At 40.2% G+C, this 13409-nt stretch overlaps 2 protein-coding genes across 4 annotated transcripts in view; one reads left to right on the plus strand and one right to left on the minus strand.

The window, feature by feature from the left end:
• Positions 1–4236, minus strand: part of LOC115224404 (glutamyl-tRNA(Gln) amidotransferase subunit C, mitochondrial) — an 8814-nt gene extending 4578 nt beyond the window's left edge. The window contains exons 1-2 of one of the 3 annotated variants that reach the window (XM_029795303.2): positions 3881–4236; positions 2063–2252 (exon numbers count right to left, since the gene is read on the minus strand). In XM_029795303.2, coding sequence (XP_029651163.1) covers positions 2063–2176 — 114 coding nt within the window. In that variant the 5' untranslated portion in view covers positions 2177–2252; positions 3881–4236. Of the gene's footprint in view, positions 1–2062; positions 2253–3876 lie in introns of all 3 variants that reach the window. The other 2 variants (XM_029795302.2, XM_036513269.1) reach the window with 2 other exon arrangements.
• Positions 4237–4617: 381 nt separating this feature from the next.
• LOC115224573 (TP53-regulated inhibitor of apoptosis 1-like) lies at positions 4618–8840 on the plus strand. The gene is made up of 2 exons (XM_029795498.2): positions 4618–4862; positions 8344–8840. The coding sequence occupies exons 1-2, from the start codon at positions 4668–4670 to the stop codon at positions 8437–8439; spliced, it is 291 nt and encodes a 96-aa protein (XP_029651358.1). The 5' UTR covers positions 4618–4667; the 3' UTR covers positions 8440–8840.
• The last annotated feature ends 4569 nt before the right edge of the window (positions 8841–13409 follow it).

The raw sequence follows: 13409 nt of genomic DNA on the forward strand, positions 1-13409 counted from the left end.
ACCCATATTTGATCATGCGTTTCTGGATTAAAGAGATGTAAAATTTTATTTTTACTCACTTATTACTGTCTTCTGTGTAATATTTCTGTCTACCAAATACACTCACAAAGGATTTGGTCAGTCCGAGGCTATAGTAAAAGACACTTGCCCAAGGTGCCATGTAGTGGGGACTGAACCCGGAATCGTGGTTGGTAAGCAAGCTACTTATCACACAGCCACACACACATAAAATCATATTTCAATGGGTGTATGTGTATATGCACACATACAAAACTATTTTTTTTCTGATATTAATTGAAACCCCAAAGAATCCCTCTCAACACATGGCTATGATGCTCCCCCACTACTTCTGCTCGTCACCAGAGATGCACATATTGTAAGCCACTAAGGGACATGCTCAAGGGGTTAAGGTCAAGCAACTGACAAGCAAATCTGTGGTATTGAGCAGAATATTTGCTATAACCAGTGGTGGACTGGACAGGTTGACAGCTTGCCCAATGGCAAGTGGGCCCCTGTGCCATTATAATCCATATATGGGGGACCCATCCTCTCAAGTTTGGGAAATTTTTTTATTCGCCCCTGGAAGAATGCATTAATTATTTCAACCTGGCTGTGTTTGTAGACAGTTGAAAAGAATACTTTTAACAAAAAGAAAAAAAATTAAATGATAGCATTGTAGTTGTGGATGGGCCCCCTTAGTCTCCTGGCAACCAATATTTTTAGACCCGGTTCACCACTGGCTATAATGATATTTCTGCTTCAGCAACTCAGCACTGAATCTGTGTGAAACGTAATGGAAAATAGATCAGTTTCAAAACATTGATGTCCAGGTGACAAAAGCAAAGTTTGAAGAGAATAGCAGTCATTTCCTTTTATTTCTAGATAGAAGCAAATCTTTATATATAAAAGTGAGATTTAGATTCCTAACTACTCCCACATTTTGCGGTGCAGTTTAACCAAAACCGGGTATCTTATAGTCGTGATTCATATCGAGCCCTTCTGGGTATTAGCGCGCGTCTACGATGAGTCTACGATTTAAAAAAAAATTTACCATCAATTTTTTCCATTTTTAATGCATTTTTGGCATATATAAGGGAAGTAACTCTCTAAAAATTTATTATTAAATCTCAGAACGTAAAAAGCTACAGTAACACCCCCCCCCCTTTGTTGTTAGCCATATTGAGATGGCTATTATACTTTACATCTCTAAAAATGCTTATATAGTTATTTCCCTTACAAACCCGAGCAACGCCGGGCGATACTGCTAGTAGGAAATAACACTTACTGACCAAAGACAAAAAAAAAAATTAAATTTTGTTACAGAGTTTTATAATTTCATTAAGAGTTTCGTTATCATTCTCATCACCACATAATCACTGTCATCATTGTCACCATCCGTATTAACATCATCCCCACCAGCTGGCAAAAATTGTAACAATGCAGGCATGGCGCAGGAGTGGCTGTGTGGTAAGTAGCTTGTTTACCAACCACATGGTTCCGGGTTCAGTCCCACTGTGTGGCACCTCGGGCAAGTGTCTTCTACTATAGCCTCGGGCCGACCAAAGCCTTGTGAGTGGATTTGGTAGACGGAAACTTAAAGAAGCCCGTCGTATATATGTATATATATATATGTATGCGTGTGTTTGTGTGTCTGTGTTTGTCCCCCTAGCATTGCTTGACAACCGATGCTGGTGTGTTTATGTCCCCGTCACTTAGCGGTTCGACAAAAGAGACCGATAGAATAAGTACTGGGCTTACAAAAGAATAAGTCCTGGGATTGAGTTGCTCGATTAAAGGCGGTGCTCCAGCATGGCCACAGTCAAATGACTGAAACAAGTAAAAGAGTATGGCTAAGTGGTTAAAAAGCTTGCTATACAACCACACGGTTCTGTGTTCGGTCACATAGCCCGAAATTTTTGGGGGAAGAGGCCAGTCGATTAGATCGATCCCAGTATGCAACTGGTACTTAATTTATCGACCCTGAAAGGACGAAAAGCAACACCACCAAAGAATACCTGTATATATTACCACAACCTTCATAAATGTCCAGTTTAATACTTACCTTAGAATAACTGTAGTGAGATTCCAGAGTCAAGGGTAGGGGCCTCTGAAACAGACGGGGCAATGTGTATTGCCTGGAAACAATGTGGTACCATCGCAGAGCAGGAAGCTTCATTTAGGTAGCAGATAATTAAAGTTCCGCAGGATTTATGTATCTGTGTCTTGTCTTTATTGATTTATCTTTATTTCTTCTGTAAATAAAAGGACAAGATGGAGATAAGAATCTAAGATAGAATGAAGAATGAATAATTATTATTGGTTGCTGATAAGGGAGAGGAAAGCCGTTTATTTGGGAATTGTGTGTGTGTGTCTAGGTTTGTTCTTTTATTATATGCTACGTTATTATAAAGCATGCCTATACAACTGTACCCCACCCGGCGATGCTTCGGTATAGATACATACGTGACTTTGTTTACATTTCTGAAGAAAACAGAAACCCTTTTCTCCTCCTCCCCCCATATAAAAATCACTTTCTTGAAATGTATCCGGTATTTCCGGTACTTACACCGGTACATATACCGAAGGTTCGCCAAAGAGATAGGTGTTCATCTAGCGATTTGTGTCGGAATTAAGAATAAGAAGAAAATACAGCTTAGGGTTTCAAAATAATTAAAAGACATATGTCTTTTACTTTTCGAATTTTGGGGAACTTTCTGGTGTAATGTTTTAATAAGGGGCCTCCAAACTTTATCAAGTTTCAGGCATCACCGGCTTCGTTACCAGCTCTGTCGAAATGACAGAAAATTAAGACAAGCAAAATCATACAAAACCGGACAAATTATCCGGCAAGATGGGACGGAAGTGGTTAGGATTTCTCGATTTACTTATTATATGGAAACAGTCTAAATATATAATTAAAATATAAAATATACTATGAAAAAAAATGCTAAATTGTATTTAACAGATTCAAATTAAAACATTTCTAAAGCAGGGTCTGTCTGATATTTATTGATCCACTTCTGTCCTTGTTTGTCCCCTTGTGGGCAGTAAAGAAATATATTAATCCACTTAAAAGTCTTAAAATATATCATAATGTTGTGTGGTAAGTAGCTTGTTTACCAACCACATGGTTCCGGGTTCAGTCCCACTGTGTGGCACCTTGGGCAAGTGTCTTCTACTATAGCCTCGGGCCGACCAAAGCCTTGTGAGTGGATTTGGTAGACGGAAACTGAAAGAAGCCCGTCGTATATATGTATGTTTGTGTGTCTGTGTTTGTCCCCCTAGCATTGCTTGACAACCAATGCTGGTGTGTTTATGTCCCCGTCACTTAGCGGTTCGGCAAAAGAGACCGATAGAATAAGTACTGGGCTTACAAAGAATAAGTCCCGGGGTCGAGTTGCTCGATTAAAGGCGGTGCACCAGCATGGCCGCAGTCAAAATGACTGAAACAAGTAAAAGCGAGAGAGATACATACAGTGTAATGTTTATAAGACAAAAATTTAAAATGATTAACCAAACAAATGTAGGTGTGCTAATTAAATGAAGAAAAGCAAAGGCCATGATTTTATTTAAAAGGTACGGCTACAAATTAATACAATTCTAAAGAAGAGCATGTTAGATCCCCAAACTATTTTATATGGATTGATAAAGCTTAAAGCTTTATCAATCCACATAAAATAGTTTGGGGATCTTTTCCTTTTGATGGACGGAATTTCTAGAAAAGATCCTAGTTTTGTCCTTTAATAAAACTATTTTTAACACTACATGCAAATCAAATTAACCGACTTCTTTACGGTATTCCCGGATTTCTAGAAGCCGGATAAGAAGCCCGGTACTATATAAAAGATAGAATGACAACCAAAAGCACACACACACCTACTTGCAAAATTATATAATGAATAGCACAGTTTTTTCTTCCGTTTCGGTCAAATTCCTTCTTTCTTGCAGCCTATCGAGAAACTACTACAAGGCATTCTCTTGTTCTATTATAAATTCCACTTGAAACGTCTCAATTGCCCTTGAAAAAGGCATGAACACCTCATATTTTGTCCTTATTCCCCCTTTTACCTTAAAGCATTACGACCGTATATCCGTATTCACGTGTGTGTATGCGTGTGTATAGAAACATGTGCGTGATTGAGAGTGTTCATTCAAGTGTGTGTGTGTATGTATATATGTGTATCTAAGCATCTGTGCACGCGATTTTATATGTGTTTATGTATTCACACGCGTAAGTAACTGTATGTATGTAATGACATGTACGTCTATAAGATCTTATGTGTATGCGTGTATGTATCAAAGCGCATGTGCGTGTATGTATATATGCGTGCATATATGTATGCTCAAAAGTATATATATATACACATATTCATTTATATATGTGTATATAGGTATAGATTACAGATTCTAATTAATAAATGGTATCTAGGTAGTCGAAACATCGCCTATATATATATATATACATTTAGGATCTTTATAAATTTTTTCCAAACACAAAGTATTTCAAATTTATTTATTTGTATATGTATGTTTATATATATATATATGTGTGTGTGGATGTACACATACTTGTGTGCGTATGTGTGTCTCTGTATTAGTAAGTGTGTGTCAGTCCCTGTACCCCCCTCTCTCCCTCCGTACACGTGCTAAAAAGCCCGTGTTCATTTATGTGGCGCAGTGCTACAAGGTCTCCACCAGGTTGTGATCAGTTAACGAACATGGACAGTATCGCCGAGGAGTGTAACTCTCTCAAGAAATTCTACGATGACTGCTTTAATAAGTGGTTCTCAGAGAAATTCCTTAAAGGAGAAATGGACGAAGCCTGTACCCCGATGTTCAAGGCCTACCAGACGTGTATCACAGTATGGGGTCTTTTATTTCTTTCTGTTGCAGTCTTCGTTACACTTTTGACGATTTGTTACAGTGTGTGACACTGTTTGTAACTAGAGACATATATGTGTGTGTATCTTTATGTATCTGTGATTATATGTATGTTCATATATATGTGTGCATGTGTTTGTGTATATAGATGTGTATCTGTGTTTGTGTATATAGATGTGTATCTGTGTTTGTATATCGTCCTGTGCATGTGACAGTAATGTTATATATGATCCTATATATGTGTGTCTGGATGCATACATATATGTATTTTTGTATATGTGTCTACGTTATTTGTGCGTGTGACAGTGTAATGTTATATTTTGTGCGTGTGTGTGTATAGCCATGTGTTTTGGTATTTATTTATGTATGTATATTAGTATGTATACATCTATCTTTCTCCCTCCCTGTTCGTTCTATGGTGCTTGTATTGATTACTCTTCCAGTAGGCCGATACCCTTAGGGACTATATTAATACCCGTACTACTAATTGTTACTTAATCCAAGTCAGCTCTAATCACACAGATAGATATAGCCCTGTGACCAAAAAAGGTGTTCCGATCGTGATCACCTCAGATTTTATTTTGCCTTAATATTTCTAGATCTGCATTGTCCAACATGTCCTTTCTCTATTAAGAAGGATGGAATGTAATTTGAAGGATATTTGGCTGTTATTTCGACCGGATCGAGCAACTATATAGAAATAACAGTGGAGATGGTTGTAGGAAAGTGGCGTAACTGTCTGGACGGTAAGCTTTGCTGGGGTGTCACCGTTTTTCCTTTAAATTTGTCGTGTGTGAGGCAGTTTCACCAAATGAAAAACAAAACTAGCAATCCGTCGGTTGCGACCACGATGGTTCCAGCTGAACCGATCAACGGAATAGCCTGCTCGTGAAATTAACGTGCAAGTGGCCGACCACTCCACCGGTACGTGTACCCTTTACGTAGTTCTCAGGAAGATTCAGCGTGACACAAAGTGTGACGAGTCTGGCCCTTTGAAATACAGGTTCTACTCTTTTTTGCCAGCTGAGTGGATGGACTGGAGCAACGTGAAATGAAGCGTTTTGAGAATCGAACTCGCGACCTTACGATAATGATTCGAATACCGACCACTAAGCTACGTGCCTTTGATTTCATGGTATAGCCAAACACTGCCGTGTTTACTCATAATAATTTCTTTACTTTTCTTCGTATCCGCAATCAGTTGACTGGTCAGAACTATCTATGGAACTTATAATCATTTAAAATATCCCTATTCACTTACAAACACACAAAAACAAATTCTCCTTAGGTTCCGGGTTCAGTCCCACTGCAGAGCACCTTGGGCCAGTATCTTCTACTATAGCACCGGGCCGACCAAAGCCTTGTGAGTGGATTTGGTAGACGGAAACTGAAAGAAGCACGTCGTATATATGTATATATATATCTATGTATGTATGTGTTTGTGTGTCTGTGTTTGTTCCCCCCAACATCGCTTGACAACCGATGCTGGTGTGTTTACATCCCCGTAACTTAGCGGTTCGGCAAGAGAGACCGATAGAATGAGTACTGGGCTTACAAAGAATAAGTCCCGGGGTCGATTTGATCGGTTAAAGGCAGTGCTCCAGCATGGCTGCAGTCAAATGACCGAAACAAGTAAAAGAGTAAAGGGAGTATATATATATATATATTCACACACACATTTAGGCCTTGTGCCTATATGTACTATAGGCACAAGGCTTGAGAGTTTGTGGGGTGGCAGTACTGTCTTAAGGTTTAGGCCCGGGGACCTCATGGATAACTGGGCCTAATTCTGATCAATATATGATATAGGTTGTTGTTTATTCCTTCTCAAGCCATGCCTGGCTCATAAGGGCTGGTTTCCCGGTTTTATTGGTGTATAGGTTCCCCACCTGGATGGGACGCCAGTCCGTCGCAGGTGAGCTGCAAGATGCAGGAGGAAAGAGTGAGAGAAAGTTGTGGCGAAAGAGTCAGCAGAAATTTGCCATTACCTTCTGCTGGAGCCGCATGGAGTTTAGGTGTTTCGCTCATAAACACACACATCGCCTGGTCTGAGATTCGAACCCGTGATCTCTCAACCATGAGTCCGCTGCTCTAACCATTAGGCCATGTGCCTCACATCGCCTGGTCTGAGATTCGAACCTGCAGTCTCTCAACCATTAGGCCATGTGCCTCCGAGCTGTCAATGAATAAATTCTAGCAGTTCCCCAGTACATTGATTTGCCCAACAACTATAATACTCAGATTGTAAACACAGACGAAATGCCATACTCAGATTGTAAACACAGACGAAATGCCACTAAGCATTTTGCCTGGTATTCTAAAGATTCTCTCAGCTCACCAACTTAATCCAGCTCATACCAATATTAAGATGTCAAGGCTGCACGAGGCTCCAATCTGATCTGATAAGGTTTCTACAGCTGGATACCCTTCCTAATGCCAACCACTCAATCTAGTGGGTGCTTTTTACGTGCCACCGGCAAGGGAGCCAGTCAGAAGACACTGGTATTGACCACGTTCTGGTGGTGCTTTTTACATGCCATCAGCACTGGAGCCAGTCAGGGAGGCACTAGCATCGACCCACGCTCGAATATTGCTTATTACATTCCACCATATATATATAACAATTTAACAAATAAAACATATGCATACATATATGTACATACCTACATCTATATGTATATATACATGCATATATATTTATATATATATATATATATATATGGGTACAGGACACCACAAATAAACGTAGAACGCAATGAGAAACGTAAACATAAAACCAAACAAGGAAACGAACTTTTTTTAACAACGATAAAACAGAGCACAAGACAAACAATACAAGGAATATTCCCCTTCATCAGCTGCCCCTGGTTCGGCTCAATGCGTGTTTCGAATATATATATATACATATGATGGGCTTCTTTCAGTTTCTTATTTCTTTATTGCCCACAAGGGGCTAAACATAGAAGGGACAAACAAGGACAGACAAAAGGATTAAGTCGATTGCATTGACCCCAGTGCATAACTGGTGCTTTATTGATCCCGAAAGGATGAAAGGCAAAGTCGACCTCGGCGGAATTTGAACTCAGAACATAAAAACAGACGAAATACCACCAAGCATTTCACCTGGCATGCTAACATTTCTGCCTGCTCGCCACCATTTTTGTCTACCAAATCCACTCACAAGACTTTGGTCAGCCCAAGGCTATAGAAGAAGACATTTGCCCAAGATGCCACACAGTGGGACTGAACCCAGAACCATATCATTGGGAAGCAAATTTCTTACCATGGAGCTACACCTGCACCTAATTGGTGATTTTAGTTCCCAAAAAATTTTTTGCAGTCGATTAAAGGCTTAAAACATTTTATTTACATATTTAATCACCACTTTTTGTTTTATTTAGATTTTGTTGACCCAAAAAAAAAAACTTTGTCTCTCATTTTCTCTTTCTTCTCTCTCTGCAGAAAGCCATCAAAGACAGAAAAATTGATATTGGTGAATTACAACAGGATGTTCTCGGAACTGAAAAAGAGAAACCCCCACCCCCACGCCGTGGATGACCAGAAGAAAAGAATTCCTGAAAAGCAGAACATTTTTTTCTAACAAGCAAAGTTGATATCATTATTACTATTATTATTATTATTATTATTATAATTATGCTGTTCTGATGCATAACAGAATCAGTTGTGAACAAGAGAGAATGTCCACTGGTTGTTCCAACCGTTTATGTTCTGTGTTCAAAACCCACCAAGGTCAAATTTGCCTGTCATCCCTCCAGGGTTGACAAAATAAAGTACCAGTCAAGTACTCTGAGGTTGTTGGAATCGACCAACCACGTCCCCTCAAAATTGCTGGCCTTGTGCCTAAACCAGAAACAATCATCATCATCATCATCATCACCATTATCATTATTATTATTATTATTATTATCCCGCCTAGGTCAACTTTGCCTTTCATCCTTTTGGGGTCAATAAATCATGTACCAGTGAAACACTGGGGTCAATGCAATCAAATAGTCACCTCCCCCAAAATTTCAGGCCTTGTGCCTATAGCAGAAAGGATTATCATTATTATTATTATTATTATTATCCCACCTAGGTCAACTTTGCCTTTCATCCTTTCGGGGTCAGTAAATTAAGTACCAGTGAAACACTGGGGGTCGATGTAATTGACTGGTCTCCTCCCCCAAAATTTCAGGCCTTGTGCCTTTAGTAGAAAGGATTATTATTATTATTATTATTATTATTTATTGTCATTGTTGTGTAAAGCAGCAAGCTAGCAAAATCATTAGATCATTGGATAAAATGCTTAGCGCTAGTTCCTCTGACTCGTTATATTCCAAGTTCAAATTCCACTGAGGTCGACTTTGTTCTTCATCCTTTTGGGGGTCAATGAAATTACTACCAGTTACACCCTGGAGTTAATGAAATCGACTAGTCCCTCGCCCTCAAAATTTCAGGCCTTGTGCCTTTAGCAGGAAAAGGATTATTATTATTATTATTATTATTATTATTATTATTATTATTATTAAGGTGGTGTGCTGGCAGAATCGTTAGCACACCAGGCAAAATGCTTAGAAGCATTTCATTCATCCTTATGTTCTGAGTTCAAATTCCGCTGAGGTCGACTTTGCCTTTCATCCTTTTGGGGTTTGATAAAATAAGTACCAGTTGAACACTGGAGATTTGGGGTCGATGTAATCGATTCATCCCCCTTCACCAAAATTGCTGCCCCTGTGGCAAAATTTGAAACTATTATTATGAAAGTGGAAATAGGTGATAGAATTTTTTTTTTTTTTTACCTGTAGTTTCAGCTCAGAGCTGCAGCCATGTTGATGTACCGCTCTTTTGCTACACTTTTATTACTGAGAGCCTCCTCCAATATGTGGCACTTGGTGAAGAATGGAGTTTGATATAGCTACCCTCATTTGCACCTCTTGCCGTGATGTAAGTTCATCTGGGACTCTCGACAGGAAGAGGTCCAGCTTTGATTTAACAACCTCTACATCTACTTTGTGCAGGTTCCTCAGGCTCTTTGGGATAATATTAAAAAGCTGTGGGGCCCTTGAAACCCAGGCTGTTGCAGTAACTGGTCCTGAAGCGCGATGGCGTTGCTGGGATCTTTGGCACTATGCAGTGTCGTCCCGTTCTGGCATTGGTAAAAAATTCTTTGCGGTATTTAGTATAGTAAATTCAAATATTGCTTTCTTTGTCCATCCTACTTTGATGAAATAAATAGCAGATGTCTATTAGTGGCCATCACCACCAAACAGAGAAAAATTGATGCTTCATAGTGCCTGATAAAAATCCTAGTACTTATTCTATTGGTCCCTTTTGCTGAACCGCTAAGTTACGGGGACGTAAACACACCAGCATCAGTTGTCAAGCGGTGTTGGGGGGGTCCAAACACAGACACGCAAGCATACACATATATATACGACGGGCTTCTTTCAGTTTCTGTCTACCAAATCCACTCACAAGCTTTTTGGTTGGCCCGAGGCTATAGTAGAAGACACCTGCCTAAGGTGCCACGCAGTGGGTCTGAACCCGGAACCATGTGCTTCGTCAGCAAGCTACTTACCGCATAGCCACTCCTATGCAGCACAAATCTATTTTATCTTCAAACTGGCCAGATCTGGCCTCTGCCATCTGTCCTATAATGTTGTTCTAAAAATAAGCAATCACATTATCAAAATCTCAAAGCTACAAGAGAATGCCTGACAAGTTTTAAAAAAATTTTAATAAATAAGCATTGCATTTGACTATAATCTGGAAGCTAAAGGGGCTAATGTAGTTCTCAGCGAGATTCGGTATGACACAGAATGGGACGAGGCTGGGCCCCTTTTGAATTACTGGTACTACTCATTTTTGCCAGCTGAGTGAACTGGAGCAACTTGAAATAAAGTGTCTTGCTCAAGGACACAAAGCGTCGCCAGGAATTGAACTCACAACCTTGTGATCATGAGCTGAATGCCGTAATTACTAAGTCATCTGCAGACTGCAGTAATCAGTTAAAGAGAAATCAATTGAAGTATTTATTCTTTCTGTGCAGCCCGGTACTAAATGAGCCCTGGCTCAGTGGTCGGGGGCTCCTGAGCAAGAGGTCGTTATTGTTTGTTGATGGCAGTTCTGTGTCGCAGCTCCATTAATTCTTGGTCATTGGAAAGAGTCATCTTCTTTCCCCCTTTTATAATCATCATCATCATCATCATCATAATGAAATGAGACAATTAGGTGCTGATGACCAAAGCCTGGCTCACATTCAGCCTTTTTTTTTTTTTATGTGCTAGAGGTAAACACACATACAGAAATATACAAATGGAGTGAGCGAGAGAGAGACTATATATATATATATAAAACCATAATTAGATGCTTACACATATAAACAAAGACACACTGTTTTACTCTTTTATTTGTTTCAGTCATTTGACTGCGACCATGCTGGAGCACCACCTTTAATCGAGCAACTCGACCCCGGGACTTATTCTTTGTAAGCCCAGTACTTATTCTACCGATCTCTTTTGCCGAACCGCTAAGTGACGGGGACATAAGCACACCAGCATCGGTTGTCAAGCAATGATAGGGGGACAAACACAAACACACGCACACATATATATACATATATACGACGGGCTTCTTTCAGTTTTCGTCTACCAAATCCACTCACAAAGCTTTGGTCGGCCCGGAGCTATAGCAGAAGACACTTGCCCAAGATGCCACGCAGCGGGACTGAACCCGGAACCATGTGGTTGGTAAGCAAGCTACTTACCACACAGCCACTCCTGCACGTTAATTTATTAAATGAACACAACTGACGAACGGTTACCTATGCTCACATACACAGAAGCAGAGATTGACATTATAATTTATTAATTGGACACGACTGACATTTTCCCTTTCCTCATACGCACAAAGAGAAATATACTCACAGGTAGACATAGAACGAGAGAAGTATTCAAATGTTTGATATGAAATCAATGAACATCGAATCAGTCGTGCCGAATAAATGGCACCAAAATGCCTCCTCCCACCTTCATAATAATGGTTACTGTATTAAAATATTCTTCAATGCTCATTCCTCCTTCCTGAAATCTCTTTGACTGTCTGCAGGGACATTTATATGTGTTTTTGTTGTAAATAAACAATTATTTGGATTCTTTTCTTCCTCTGTTTGGCTTCCATTTTTTTCTATATCACCTTTTATCGACGAGCTGGCAGAAACGTTAGCATGCCGGGTGAAATGCTGAGCGGTATTTCGTCTGTCTTTACGTTCTGAGTTCAAATTCTGCTGAGGTCGACTTTGCCTTTCATCCTTTCGGGGTCGATAAATAAAGTACCAGTTTCGCACTGGAGTCGATGTAATCGACTTAATCCCTTGGTCTGTCCTTGTTTGTCCCCTCTATGTTTAGCCCCTTGTGGGTAGTAAAGAAATATCTATCACCTTTTATCATCATCATCATCATCGTTGTTTGACGTCCATTTTCCATGCTGGCATGGGTTGGACAGTTTGACTGAGAACTGGTAAGCCAGGGAGCTGCGCCAGGTTCCAATCCGATTTGGTAGTGTTTCTACAGCTGGATGCCCTTCCTAACGCCAACCACTCAGAGTATAGTGGGTGCTTTTTACATGCCAGCGGTATGAGTACCATTGATGCGACACTAGTATCAGACATGACCATGATCTCACTTGGCTCGATAGATCTGCACAGGGACAGTATATCACCAAGGGTTTTGGTCACCCGTCACTCCCACAATGTGGCCCATCACTCAAATCGTGCCTTTTACATGCCACTCACACAACAACTATGATTTCACTTGGCTCGACAGGGATGGTATATCACCAAGGGTCTTGGTCACCTGTCACTGCCACCATGTAGCCCATCACTCGAATCGTGCCTTTTACATGCCACTCACACAACGACTATGATCTTACTTGGCTCGACAGGTTTGCACAGGGACGGTATATCACCAAGGGTCTTGGTCACCCGTCACTCCCATAATGTGGCCCATCACTCGATCGTGCCTTTTACATGCCACTCACACAACGACTATGATTTCACTTGGTTTGACAGGTCTTCTGAAGTACAACATATCACCCACCGTTTTATGCACCAGTTCCACAACACTGACATCAGCCACGACTAGAATCTCACTTAATTTGAGATGGTTTATTCACTCAAGCTACCATTCTTGCTGTATAGCCTTCGGTTAGCTTTGAACCAGCAGACCCATGATGATCAAGGGCATTCCAGCCATGACCATTCTTACTTTATTTCATGTGCATGGAATCCAGTACCATATTATCACCGTGTACTTTTCTTAGACACTAAAGTATGGCTTGAGGGAGACTTTGGTTGCTATTTCTAGTAAATTATGTGACCAGGTAGAGTCTTCTTTGTTGGCCTGGTTTGAAAGACAAGCTACAAGGCAGTTCTTACTGGTTTTAGAGTTGGATACTAACCAATCCTTTACATGGTCACTTAACATGCTAAAAACAGCAGCCAAATCTCCATCGAAGAACATACCAGCATC

The sequence above is a fragment of the Octopus sinensis genome, linkage group LG25 (genome assembly GCF_006345805.1).
Source record: "Octopus sinensis linkage group LG25, ASM634580v1, whole genome shotgun sequence".
In the NCBI taxonomy this organism is placed as follows: Eukaryota; Metazoa; Mollusca; class Cephalopoda; order Octopoda; family Octopodidae; genus Octopus; species Octopus sinensis.